At 37.9% G+C, this 13,176-nt stretch overlaps 1 protein-coding gene across 1 annotated transcript in view; it reads right to left on the bottom strand.

Annotated features, from left to right (window-relative positions):
* Positions 1-311: 311 nt before the first annotated feature.
* LOC108680385 (protein unc-13 homolog A) overlaps positions 312-13,176 on the bottom strand; it is a 68,128-nt gene continuing 55,263 nt past the window's right edge. The window contains exons 21-28 of the mRNA XM_018169195.2: positions 12,807-13,083; positions 11,567-11,701; positions 10,389-10,614; positions 9,289-9,444; positions 6,650-6,742; positions 4,903-5,068; positions 4,299-4,425; positions 312-3,012 (exon numbers count right to left, since the gene is read on the bottom strand). Coding sequence (XP_018024684.1) covers positions 2,854-3,012; positions 4,299-4,425; positions 4,903-5,068; positions 6,650-6,742; positions 9,289-9,444; positions 10,389-10,614; positions 11,567-11,701; positions 12,807-13,083 — 1,339 coding nt within the window. The 3' untranslated portion in view covers positions 312-2,853. The remainder of the gene's footprint in view (positions 3,013-4,298; positions 4,426-4,902; positions 5,069-6,649; positions 6,743-9,288; positions 9,445-10,388; positions 10,615-11,566; positions 11,702-12,806; positions 13,084-13,176) is intronic.

Consider the following 13,176-nt stretch of genomic DNA (forward strand, 5'->3'; position numbering starts at 1 on the left):
GAACCGCGTAGTGAACACATTATTTTAATGTAACCCAACACAGGCGCAATGAATAGCTTAACGCAGTTTATGCAACGGATCTGCAGAAATCGATCGTTAGAGATTCAGTAGCGGTTAGTACAGTTTTTTTAACCAAGGAAGCGGGAGGACAAGTTAGTTGTAATTCACGGCACAGGACGTATGAAATCATAGGCGTCAAGGCTCATCAAACTTGCCGTTGCTATAATTATAAATTTTTGTTTCGACGACAAAATCGTGAAAAAATTTTCTTGAAATGAAAAATTTCAGTAAATTTTTCCCAAATAAATGTCATTTGGTCAATGAATTTACACGATAGCCTGGTGCGTAAAGCAGTAGGGCTCACATAATTAGCAAAGTACTTAATCGCATTTAAATTTTTAAGGCAAAAAAAAACACAGCTGAAACACAAACACACACACACCACGTGTTGCCGGTACGAAAAATCCGCATGGACGATAGATATTCTACTTCACCAGGCGATATTCTTTCACCAAATGATAACAATAATCTTAATAATAATGATAAAGATTTAACATAAAACACATTTGGGATGTGCAGTGGTAAGAACAATCACTAAAGGTCTTAATTACGTGAATTATTCCCTATTATTTACACGAAGATATGAGTACAGAGAGATGCAGAAGAGTCAATAGACATACGGTAACCTCGACAACAGGCTAACTTATTTACACACATATGTATAGGTATTTATAGAGTCATAGAATATCTTCAACAGCCTAACCCAGCTTAAATTGGATGTTAATAAATTATAAATCTATGTATATATTTATAAAGAACTACGTCTACTAATATTCGGAAATTAAATGCTCAGATGACGTTCACAAGCAACAGAGTTCTAGACGCCGGCCAGTTAACTAAGTGTTGCTTGCTACCATAAACTTAGAAAATAAGTACCTACATCATCAATGATGGGCATCAATGGCTCGTAAATGAGCCGGAAAAATTATAACATACGAAAATATCAAAGATAGACGAGCCAATGGTTCATATGACGTTTTGTCGATTAAATTTACACTTAGCAGCTGCACTTCAGAATGAAATGCACTACTTAACTACAGCATGTAGAAAATGACAAACCTGACAAAACGTATCTTTAGTCAATAGAAAAAAAAGATGAACGCACATCTAACGAAAGAGCTTAACTATGCATTTGGGCACAATCACAACCTCTAACCTCAAATGATATGATTTAAGAAAAACCTACAGATAGTTGAGAATCGGTTCCACAAATAGATGCTAAATTCAGTGCGCTGTCGAGCCTTCCACGTAGAACGTTTCAATATCAAGCCAAGCACATGGGTTTTTGGCTAAAGATATACATTTCTTGAAAGTTTGGTATTGCAGATGCATCACATGTTTCGGTTAGGATACATTCAGTGAGTAACGAATTACAATAAAATATTAAGAAAGAATCCAATAAAATTCGTCACAAAATACCCTGATCGACATTTGTAATTAATTGCAGCCTTCTACAGTATAATATATTTCTCAGACGTACAATTCAATCATGACAACGACTATAAAATCTCAATTAAATCACAGATGGATGGGTTATATACCGAGCCACAATCATTGAAGCGAATTTGGATAAGGTAAATTGGCAGTTAATTTCAGATCGCGTCTGGTTTAAAAATTCTCGACAAGAGGCATAATATCGAGCACGGTTTGCTGTTACTGTGATAAATCTTTTATTATGTCGAAAACTAATAACTGTAGTCTGAACGCAATGTGTAATCGTAATCTTCACGAACAGGGGCATTAACAAATTTGATAATGTATCGGCACACTTTGGTCAATCGGCTTTCGCAATCAATAAAACAAAACATGACATGAAAACAATCGCTTGAGATCGGGTGTCATGAATAAGAACACATAACACAAGTTGGCGACGAGCAAATCCCGTTTCCATGCATCCTTTGCACCATCGAGCTGAAGGCTAAATGCTTCAACGAAATCCGAATGCTGAAATGTGTCGCATGTAAGAAGACCAAAACTAAGCGGCAAAGAGAGTCCAGAGGGACCGGGGGATTTCGTACTCGGGAAAAATATTGGTTCACTGTAAAGGGATCGCAATGAAAAAAATATTTTGGCGCCTCGAATTAATGCTACGGAGAATTCTAGGAATCAAAAACTTCACATAAAAATAGTCTATATCATATATTTGTACGCAAATGGAATTTGATGTACTCTGTACAAAACACGTCCATGCAGAAATTTTCTCAAACAACAGAAGTATCTTGACTCTCAGTTTTTCACAGAAAATATTCTCTAAAATGCTGCCACTTCCATCGCACACGCACGCACTTCTCGTTCGCGAACTACAAGGAAGTCGAACACAGAACTTATGAAAGACTCGGGCTCTGCCCAACCGACAGTAACTCAACCATGCACGTTCAGGGAGAATTCTTTCTAAAGAGCTTACCCAAACCCTACGGCCATGTCAAAATGTTCAAGTCTTCTTCAGGGATAACACATTGAAATACTGTAAGGATTCATAAACGCAGTTTTTTCCCATGCACATGCAAAACTTCCAAACCGAACGTCGCTTAGACGCCAGATTCGCTATAAGTCTGCTGGCGATGATTGCTAATATATTGATGTTTAGAAATAATTTCTCTACTTTGAAACTTGAGAATTGTTTTAAAATGGCCATTGACCGTCTAATGGACATACGACAACGTGGCAACTTATGATTATAATCTGCCATCACAGGAACGCAAATGGAGGATGAGAAGACACAGCAAGCTATGGAGTCACCGCGAAGCTCAGCCCTTCCGTTGATAACTGCCAGGAGACTATAAAAAAATCATATTACTGCAGGGGAGGTTCACTTCTGACGTCTGATTTCAACTTGACGAGTTCTTTGGCGACTTCGTCGTTGGTTCTCTGGCTGAGGATCCTGAGGACAGTCCAGCCAGTCTCGTCCATGTGACAGCGCTTGCCTAGCGACAGCCACGGCGTGCAGGAACCCTGCAACGGATGATCAGATATTTTATATTTAAAAGGATAAAAGGATGATATTTCAATATTTAAAGGATGATAAGGATGATATTTAAATATTTAGAGGATAATAAGGATGATTTATTAAAGGATAATGGTTTATTTCAAGGATTAAAGATGATTAAAGGGATGACCAGGATGATATTTACAAGGATAAATCAACTATCGTGGATGCAATTCAAACATAAAATCCTGAAACGAGCTGGACCTTCAGTAGACAAAGGGAAACGGTGTCTATACAGATATATTCACCGTGGTCAATGTTATTCATATCCGGCTGCAAGGCAATAGAATGACCGTTAATAGACAGAAGGTTGAAAATGCAAGCCGTGATGTCACTGATCACGCGCGAGTCATAAATTAGTCACGATACATTATTTAGTGAGTGATCTGTCGTGGTTCAATTTATTCTCGAGTGATTTCAATTTGTTCACGCTCGAGGTATTAATCCAATTTATGCAAAAATTTATTGTTACATCACTGCTTTGATTGGTGTCAGATGCAACGGTGAACACGGCTATTTGAAGAAACCTGTCCAACAAAAAATCTGACACTCAACGGCCTGATTTTGAATTACATTTCAATATGAGGGCGCGTCCTGGTAAATAGTAATTAACTGACATACTTTTGGCTGTGTGTGTCACATCGAAATTACAGTTTAGTCAGAAGTAACAAAGCTATTTAACTCAGCTATATAAAATAAGCAACGTTTGTTAACCTTCTCACTGACATTTAATTTGGAAGTTTCTTGTTCAGTCAAAACTATATTGGACTGAATAAGTCTCAATACCTTTTCTTAATAATACAGGAAATCAAATGTATTAATCTTAAAATTACCGTGTCCGTTTTTGATTGAAGAGAATCGGTTAGTTTGTACAGCTGCATCAAAAAATATTAGATTAAATATATCCGCGGCCGCACTAATTAAGAGAAACGATACTTCGACAGTTGTTACATTTTTGTCCAGATTATTATGAAACACACGTTACACTCGTCGATGTTACAGATGTTGCATCATCGTCCGTATCAGTATTAAACAAACGTTTCACTCGTCGACAGGTGTTGCATCATCGTCCGTATCAGTATTAAACAAACGTTTCACTCGTCGACAGGTGTTGCATCATCGTCCGTATCTGTATTAAACGTCGACAGACGACAGGTGTTGCATTATATTTTATAACATTAGTTTCTATGCAAGAAAAAAATTAACCCAGAGCCAGGTTCTAAGCAGTAGCCATGTGTCGAAGATGATGTACCTGCTCTAGGATATCCCTGAGCTGCAGCACCGCTACACCCACGAGTCTGTCGTCACGAGCGAAGCAGTAATCCTTGACTGCGACGTGTAGCTCGTAACTCTCCGGGCCTTCGTCGCCACCGATGGGGCTGTAGGCGATGAAAACGATATTAATACATACTAGAACAAGGATTAATTTAGGCAAGGTATGTTACAAGTCAAGAGGATTTTAATATCTACTTAGGAAAGGATTAATTTAGGCATGGTATGTTATAAGTCAAGAGGATTTTAATACCTATTACAGCAAGGACTAGTTCAAGAACGCTGTGTTCCTGAACTACAGGGACAGTAATACCCATTAGAACAAGCATTAGCTTAAGTACGGTATTTTTCAAGTCACGGGTGAAAGAATAATTAATGACATTTATTAAACGCATTGATTGGGTTAGATGTAGCCCGCTCAATGCAAGTCTTCACAACTTGAATGACTAACTTTTTCGTTTTGTGAAACAACTTATGCGATTCTGCCTGCTGCATATAATGTATTATAATAATATATTATTCATATAATAGATACTTACATAATTTTCATAATTAATTTATTACATGCTATGTATTATACTCACAACTGGCAGCTCTCATTGAACTTAGGAGACCATGCATTAGACTTGGTCTTGGTGGTAAAGCGGCGCTTCTTGTCCGACAGATAAGGACCGATGAGATGAACCTCTACGAACGGCTTGAACATCCCGCCCGCCGTGGTGCGCCACTTCAGGTCGTTCGCTGCCACCACTGGTGTAGTGCATAATAATTACATTACATATTACATGTGTTAAGTGAATGTTTGTTGCCACCACTGGTGTAGTGCATATTAATTATTTTACATATTAAATGTGTTAAGTGAATGTTTGTTGCCACCACTGATACAGTGCATATTAATTACATTACATATTACATGTGTTAAGTGAATGTTTGTTGCCACTACTGATGTAATGCATATTAATTATTTTACATATTACATGTGTTAAGTGAATGTTTGTTGCCATTACTGATGTAATTCAAATTAATTATATGACATTACATATTTTAAGTGGTAGTTTGCTGCCACCACTGACGCCGGACATGTTAATTTATTAATTACATAATATATATTAATTATATCACATAATGATGGCATGTATTAATAACGGTATACTCAATATTATACCTGGAGGGTTATTGTGCAATGGACGTTAATAGCTCAACTGATGTTGATAATTGATCGAATAAAGCGATTGATAATACAGTTGAGTCAGTATAGTATAATGGAGTGCTCATAGAACAAGTGAAGATACGATCGAGTTAGTTAAGTCTGAGGAGACGTTCACGGATACATCAATTGATAATATTAATAGATTTGGCTATTGCTGATTATTTAGGAGCATTAAATTATCAGGCTGATATGAGTATGAAGATACATGTAACCTATAACGTGTAGGAAAAATAGTCGCATAGCAAAAGTGTGTTATGAAACTGACACTGATGAAATTCTTATCTTTTAGACTCAGTAATATACTGATAAATAATAAATAACGTGAATATTCAAATCGTCAATCAATAACATCCACGAACTCCATGAAAACTATGCACTGCCGTTGCATTGAAATGCCAGGGAAAACTCAACAATAATTCAAGAATATTTTCAAACATATTTTCATGAATATTTTTTTTTCAAGAATATTTATTCAAAATAATAATAACATTGAAAAAATTGAAAGCAATAATTAGGGTCCAAATGTATTAATTATACAAAACCATTTTTGCAAAATGGAGGGAGCTAAATCTGGACTAAAGATAGTGCAAATTATTTGCAGATCGATCACGGTACAATTATGTTAGTACCCAACGCCGTATACAAGCTAGAGACTATATAGAGACTAACTAAAAACTAAAACAAAGACGTATTCAATGTTGAAAGAATTAAATTCAGATTGAAGATTTTGGTGGAATAAATTATCATGTTCATTGGTAAATCAAATCAGAAGAAATTTCGTCATAACAGGATTAGCCAGTCTGAGCGTGTCTTCATTTCTGATGCTGCAACATAAGATGGAGATAAAGCGTGGAAACTTGAACAAAATTTCAAATTATTGCTGAATGACATCAAGAAAAGAAAAAAACTTTATTATTCAATAAAAAATACCTCGTGCAAATGTTGCAGTAATTGTTTATTATTTAAAATAAACCTCGTTTCCGTTGGACGGTTTACCTTCTCTTTAATTTTTTTCAGGATATCTTACTGATCCTAGTTAATATATAGACGAATTTTACTAACATTTGTTCGACGTTTACTTAATAAGAAGCCGTAACTATTGAGCTCGGTGGTTCTCGTACCTTTAACATTAATCTTCTGTTCGCCGGTGCCGGGGTGCGTGTAGATATCAACGTTGATGCTGATCTCGCCAACGCTGCCTTCGTCTGTTGATCCTGCGATAAAATTTAGTGTCATTACTAAGTAAACTAAGACGTCAATTATTTGTATCATTTGTAGATTTACTCACAGTTCAACCGAGGATTTAAAAGCACTAAATCCTTGATCAATAAACACTAGATATTAATCAAAAATGTTTCGGAGACCAGCTCCAGCATTGAAAATTCTTAATAAGGATTATATGAAAAAATATAACTCAGTACTCACTGCAGTGAGTGACTGAGAGCGCATTTTCTCGGCGACGAAAACATGATGTCACGGACGGACAGACAGGCGGACAGACGGACCGACATGGCGAGCACAATAGTGCATTTTTTTCATAAATGAGAAAATGCGCTAAAAAGGCGTAAATATATTTTCTGTGCAATGCCTGGCGCATGGAAGGGATTCTCTGAGAAATCTCAGAGCTAGTGCGTATGCAATAATAACTTTATGTATGATGAACTTAATACGAGTAACTTAGTTTATGAGAAATAAATCCTAGTTTTTTATAAATATTCATAATGTTAAAGAGAATGGCTGCTCACCCCACCCGAATAGAATTTTCTTATTGTCTACAATACAAATGAACCTCATGAGTCTCAACCAAATCAGGTTGTCGGCAAAAAAATTTTGGATGAAACTTAACTCAAAAAGAAATATTTTCGTTTATTTTCAATCAATTGGGGATTCGGCGCAACCAAAACTTCATCATCAGGCGATTACGATTTATAAAAAAATAATCATCCCGAGCAAAAATGTTCGAACAGCCACACTGACTGTGAAAAAACATCACAATAGCTTTTGTCATTCGTCGGTTTAGAAAAAACGATGTTTATCATGAAACACATGCACGATTGCTCTACCGCTAAAAAGAAATAACGATAAATTTGGTCCAGTCCTCTGAAGAATATCGTTTTTCGAGGGGCAATGGATATTTTATGTTACTATCCATCGAGATAATGTAGTCTGCAGAAACTAAATTGATGATGCTTGGTTAACGGAAGTTTTAGTCAATGTTACGAATATTCTACATTCCATCAGCGATATATAACTGAATAAGTAAGAAAACGTTCAGGTCTTCGAGTCGAACAATGTTTAACACGGCACAATTTATAAGGTTTGCAATTACTTATAAATACTCATATTGCTAGTTGTGTTTCTATAAGTCCACGGATAAATACGAACAATTTTAATCACAGCATATCAGCAATATATCCAAATTAAAATATTATCCACAACAAGCATTAAAATTCACACATTTCTTTTTATTTCACCACATTAAATAATCATATAACTAAGCAGATGTTGTTCATGAATTTTTATAATTATCACTCTCATGATATGGAAGAAAGAAATGTATTGATCGCAGCGGACGCGTTTAGGACAGAAAAACACGCAGTCTTCAAAAGATGGCATTGACAAACGAAAAATTTAATAAAGGGTACAGAAATATTTTAATTCGTCATCCTCCGTTCGTGAACTATTGTGCGGTCTATCTATCTGCGGTCTAGCTAGCTGTTCATGCTCATGCCATGTTCATGCTCAACTCGCAGGACAAACAATCAGTTTTTATGAACATTATTCAGGAGTGAAATTATATTTGGAAACAGAAATTTTGTCAACATCAAAGAGGTTTCGTCATTCCCTGCAGTGAATACAGCAGACTGAATCATTGATGAGACTGCATATTATTCATATTATACATACATTATCCTAGATGAATTTGGAGTGGATTTCTCCCTCAGCTCTTCACTCGAGGTGAATTAGAAATTTGACCAGCCTCTATCTATTTGTGCACACGGAGAGGCAAATATCAAACCTAAAAATGATCAAAAAGCTTGACACTTTCTAAAAAATTACCAAAATTGAAGTAAATAGCAGTCAGCCGACTTTGTTACTGCTCAATGAATATCAGTACATGTTAAATGAACGCAACGGTGGGGCGTAATCAAATAAGTTGCGGTTAATTTATCTACCGTTTTTTAGTCTGGTAAGAGAAATGATAGTAATAGCGTTCCTATGAAAGCACAGGGCAGACTATGGATGATACAATGATTTAGGACCATTCAATCATCTAATAGTTGTTAGAAAATTGCATCGCGAAAAACACAAGTCAAGACAGAACACAAAACTCTAAGCTAAGCACGTCAGGATGCTCAAGAATAATTTCTTCGTTATTTATTCGGAAAAAATGCAGCTAACTTCGGAAGAAGTCCAACAAATGGCTTGGAACACGACCAGCACTACTGAAAACTAGGCTAAGCAAGACACATGACGAACGCAAGATGCTTTATAATAGACAAGAACGGCACTGAAACAAACGGAACGTCCGGGAAGTGAACGCCGACACTGAAAGGAGTGGCTTCGAGAAATGTCAAGCTGTGCTGGTACGCAAGCCGAACGTTCACAGCTCTCAAAAAGCGCTTGCATTGAGCAAAAAGAATAAGTTGCCTATTTTTCTATGAGTTAATCAACAGAGTTTGGGAGCTTAGTTGTTGGCAGGCAACTGCGGTATGAGAAGAACGAGGAAGCAGAATGCAGACGAGAAGACCAGCTTTACCTCTCATGTCGCTTCTTATTAACTCAGTTGCATCGTTCCTATCGCCCTCATCTTCCTCTTCACCTTCTCCGTCTTCGTTGGGGCCTCCTGTGCTGCTCACTGACTCTTGTTTCTTTGGCTTCTTTCTTCGAGGAAATTTACTCTCGTTCACAGGAACTGACAAGAAAAACTTGTCAGGAACTTCTCTTCGATGATCAAGACGACAGCAACACATAGAAATGGTTCGCGGATCTGACGAAGCCACAATCTCATGCAATAACGCTTTTGCTGGGCTCGAAGTATACGCGCTTTCGCTTCTTCCGGAACCGAGCGGCTCGGAACAAAGCTAAATAAATACAAAACACGAGTCTACGAAACAATAATATTTCTAGCGCACGCTTAAGTTAGAGAGAAAATTTCTATTACAACACGAAAACGATGGCGCGAACCTGCACAAGAGTGCACTGGATACGAGTTAATTATTTGTAACAAATCTGCAAAGCTGAATTGTTAGGGAGTTAAGCAATATGTGCGTTGTACCGGAATCGACTGGACTCACGCATCTGATACCAAAAATACAATTGAGGTGAAAGCCAGGTGATTAATGAACATGACAAGAAAAAGGAAACCTCAATACTGAGTGCCTTAATAGAAGAGCATGGAGGCGAAAAATGCAGTTTTCGATTGTGGTTGCATATAGAATTTAAATAAAGGTTTCCGCTGCGAGTTTAAAATCTTATAAATTTAGGAAATTATGGATTACTTTTAACCAGAGATCATGAATGCTGATCTCAGTAATATACGAGCGAAAAGAAATACGTTTTATGCATGTGATAAAAAAGTAGTTTTATCAAGTTAATGGCGAGCTACTAAATACGCTTAGTCCGGTGGTCTGATACGAACTTTGTTTCCCGTCAGAGAAAGGCTTCCGCCAGAATCACTGGTACGTCTCAGTGAATACGGAACCTGAAATTTTCTTCAGACGACAATGAAGATACATTCAAGACTCGTGAGAACCGTTGTACTTATAAAACGACCCATTAGAACAATTTTACTAATAAAAAGACTTATGAGAACCACTGAACTAATAAAATGTATAAGTTCTAGATTGCATCTCTTACCTTGACAGGTCTGTGTGTTGACGAAGGTTTTGATGAGCGTGTCGGTAGTTTGAGTGTAGAGTGAAAGCGCGTAGTTCAGAGACTTGAGTTCCGTAGACTTGTCGAGGAATGTGTTCTTCAGACCCTTGCCGTTACAGTGGAAATATTGCTTGATGGTTTCTAGGGCACACTCCAGCACAGCACACTGCTTCGGGGTCAGGTTCCGCTCGAAGTCTTTTGAAATGTCCTGTAACGAGTAATATTATATTTACCTTCAAACTTGGTAATAAATATAGGCTCACATTCAGTAATCAGTGGTTTAGATCCGAATGCATGAACAACGAACATTCAAGAATCATTTCTTGTTACTGAAAGTTGGAAGATAAACCTTAGCTTTACCCAATTTTATCCAGCTTTGGAATGAAACGTGTAGGTATTCCCGGCAGTGATAACCCCAAGAATTTAATTAGTAGAGCCATTAAAATGAGGAAAGCTTACGTGACGAGTAGCTAAATTGAATTTTATTTGCTGTTCAGAAGCCGGTCAGAATTTCAACAACACTGCGCTTATTAAAGAATTTCTAAGGCTTCATTACCTAAATTTTACAAGAGCATTAAGACAGCGCTGAGAAAACCAAACAATTAAGGTGGTTTAAGGTGGTTTAATATTTTTTATACGAACACTACGACATCTCAAAAACAACAGTTTTGGTAGTTTCATTAAATAATTTTCGTAAAAGAAGGAAACTACACCCAAAACATTTTAGTCTCGTCTGGTTTGCATAATAAAACAGGGTGGAAAAATCCGATTCGGTAGAAATTGCAACATTCTTGAAGAAGACTTCGGGGGAGCTGAAACGAAGCGAAAAAAAAAATTGCGGAAATGAAAACCAGGTTTTGTAAAGGCAAATCTTCGGTATGAACAACTTGAATTCGCGAGTAATTAGGAACACAAAAGCACAGAATTATTGAAGCAGTGTTCTAACTTGAACCGCCCCTCGGTGTGCATCAAAGCCCGTCATTAAGAATATAAAAGCTTTAAGCAAAAGTCACATAATAGAGACGCCAAACTTTAGGGTAGAGCTACTGATATTGGACATGACTTCCATGACTTCAATGCCATGATGTGTTGGACATGGTGTTCTTACCATGATGTTGGACATGACGTTCTTAGCATGATGTTAGACATGGCGTTCTTACCATGATGTTGGACATGGCGTTTTTAACATCCTTGCCGCCGGCGAGTTGGCTCTTAAGGATGCGCGACATGTCCTCGATCTTGGCGTTGGCGGCGATGGTCTTAGCGTTGTCAGTGAGCAGGTTCTTGAGCATCATCTGTTAGAGGCGGGCGAGACGAGGGAAATGATTCAGGGGAAACCAATTAGACCAAGAGGGGTAAAGTGAGGGTAGGACCGATAAAAACCAAGAGGGAAGAGGTGAGGGTAGGAGCAATACAAACCAAGAGGGAAGAGGTGAGGGTAGGAGCAATAAAAACCAAGAGGGAAGAGGTGAGGGTAGGAGCAATACAAACCAAGAGGGAAGAGGTGAGGGTAGGAGCAATAAAAACCAAGAGGGAAGAGGTGAGGGTAGGAGCAATACAAACCAAGAGGGAAGAGGTGAGGGTAGGAGCAATAAAAACCAAGAGGGAAGAGGTGAGGGTAGGAGCAATACAAACCAAGAGGGAAGAGGTGAAGGTAGGAGCAATACAAACCAAGAGGGAAGAGGTGAGGGTAGGAGCAATACAAACCAAGAGGGAAGAGGTGAAGGTAGGAGCAATACAAACCAAGAGGGAAGAGGTGAAGGTAGGAGCAATACAAACCAAGAGGGGAGAGGTGAGGGTAGGAGTGGTGGAGTAGGCATAACACCGAAATGAAGGATGACAGGAAAGGGATGTTTTCAACAGGAAAGAGGACAACCAGACCAGATTTAAAATGATGATTGAAGGATTTACGTAGCTGAAACTAAAGAATACGTAGCAATAGAAAGCGGTAATACGGGTTATTTACTAAGATTAGGAATAAAAAAATGTGAAAAAATCGTAGGTCCGGGGCGCCAGCAACTACAAATTTTAGGCAATTGTGATAATTGATTAACAAACTATAATAAAATACCCCAGCAAACATTTTATAATGTATTGTAAAATTAACTTCACAAATTACTAAGCTCATCAAGGACCGAAAGAACCACGTTCACCCAGTCAAAGGAGAGACTAGTAAAACGACAATCTTTAAATTATTAAGAAGAGAATAGTGCATGTAGTTTAAATATATATTCATAAAAATTACTCATATACTAACCGCCTTATCTAGCTCATAAAGGACCGAAAGAACCACGTTCCCCAGTCAAACGAGAATGTAGTAAAACGACACTCTCTAAATTATTAAGAATAGTGCATGTAGTTTAAATAATTACACATAAAAATTACTACTCTTATACTGACCGCCTTATCTGTCATGGGTGGCAGCACGACGGCCTTCTCCAGGGTGGTGATGACAATCTTCCAGAGCTCCTTGAGGACGCGTTTAAAGATCGTCTTCTCGCAGGAGTGATCGTACATAGAGAGCGAGTCCCCGAGCAGCTCCATGAGCGGCTCCACGACGTAGTCCGCCTCGTTGATGATGGCGTTTCTTTGTGATGGCTGCACCTGCCCGGTGCCTTTGATGGCCACCAGACGGTCTCCCATCTCCTTCACCTTGATCGTGATCTTCGTCTCCAAGCTACAGTGTTTCACAGCCATTAGTGAACGCAATCGTGATCTATGGCTACAAATACCAAGCATATTTACCTGATTAACACAACGGAATCGTTTC

This window comes from Hyalella azteca, unplaced genomic scaffold (assembly GCF_000764305.2).
Source record: "Hyalella azteca isolate HAZT.00-mixed unplaced genomic scaffold, Hazt_2.0.2 contig12293, whole genome shotgun sequence".
In the NCBI taxonomy this organism is placed as follows: Eukaryota; Metazoa; Arthropoda; class Malacostraca; order Amphipoda; family Hyalellidae; genus Hyalella; species Hyalella azteca.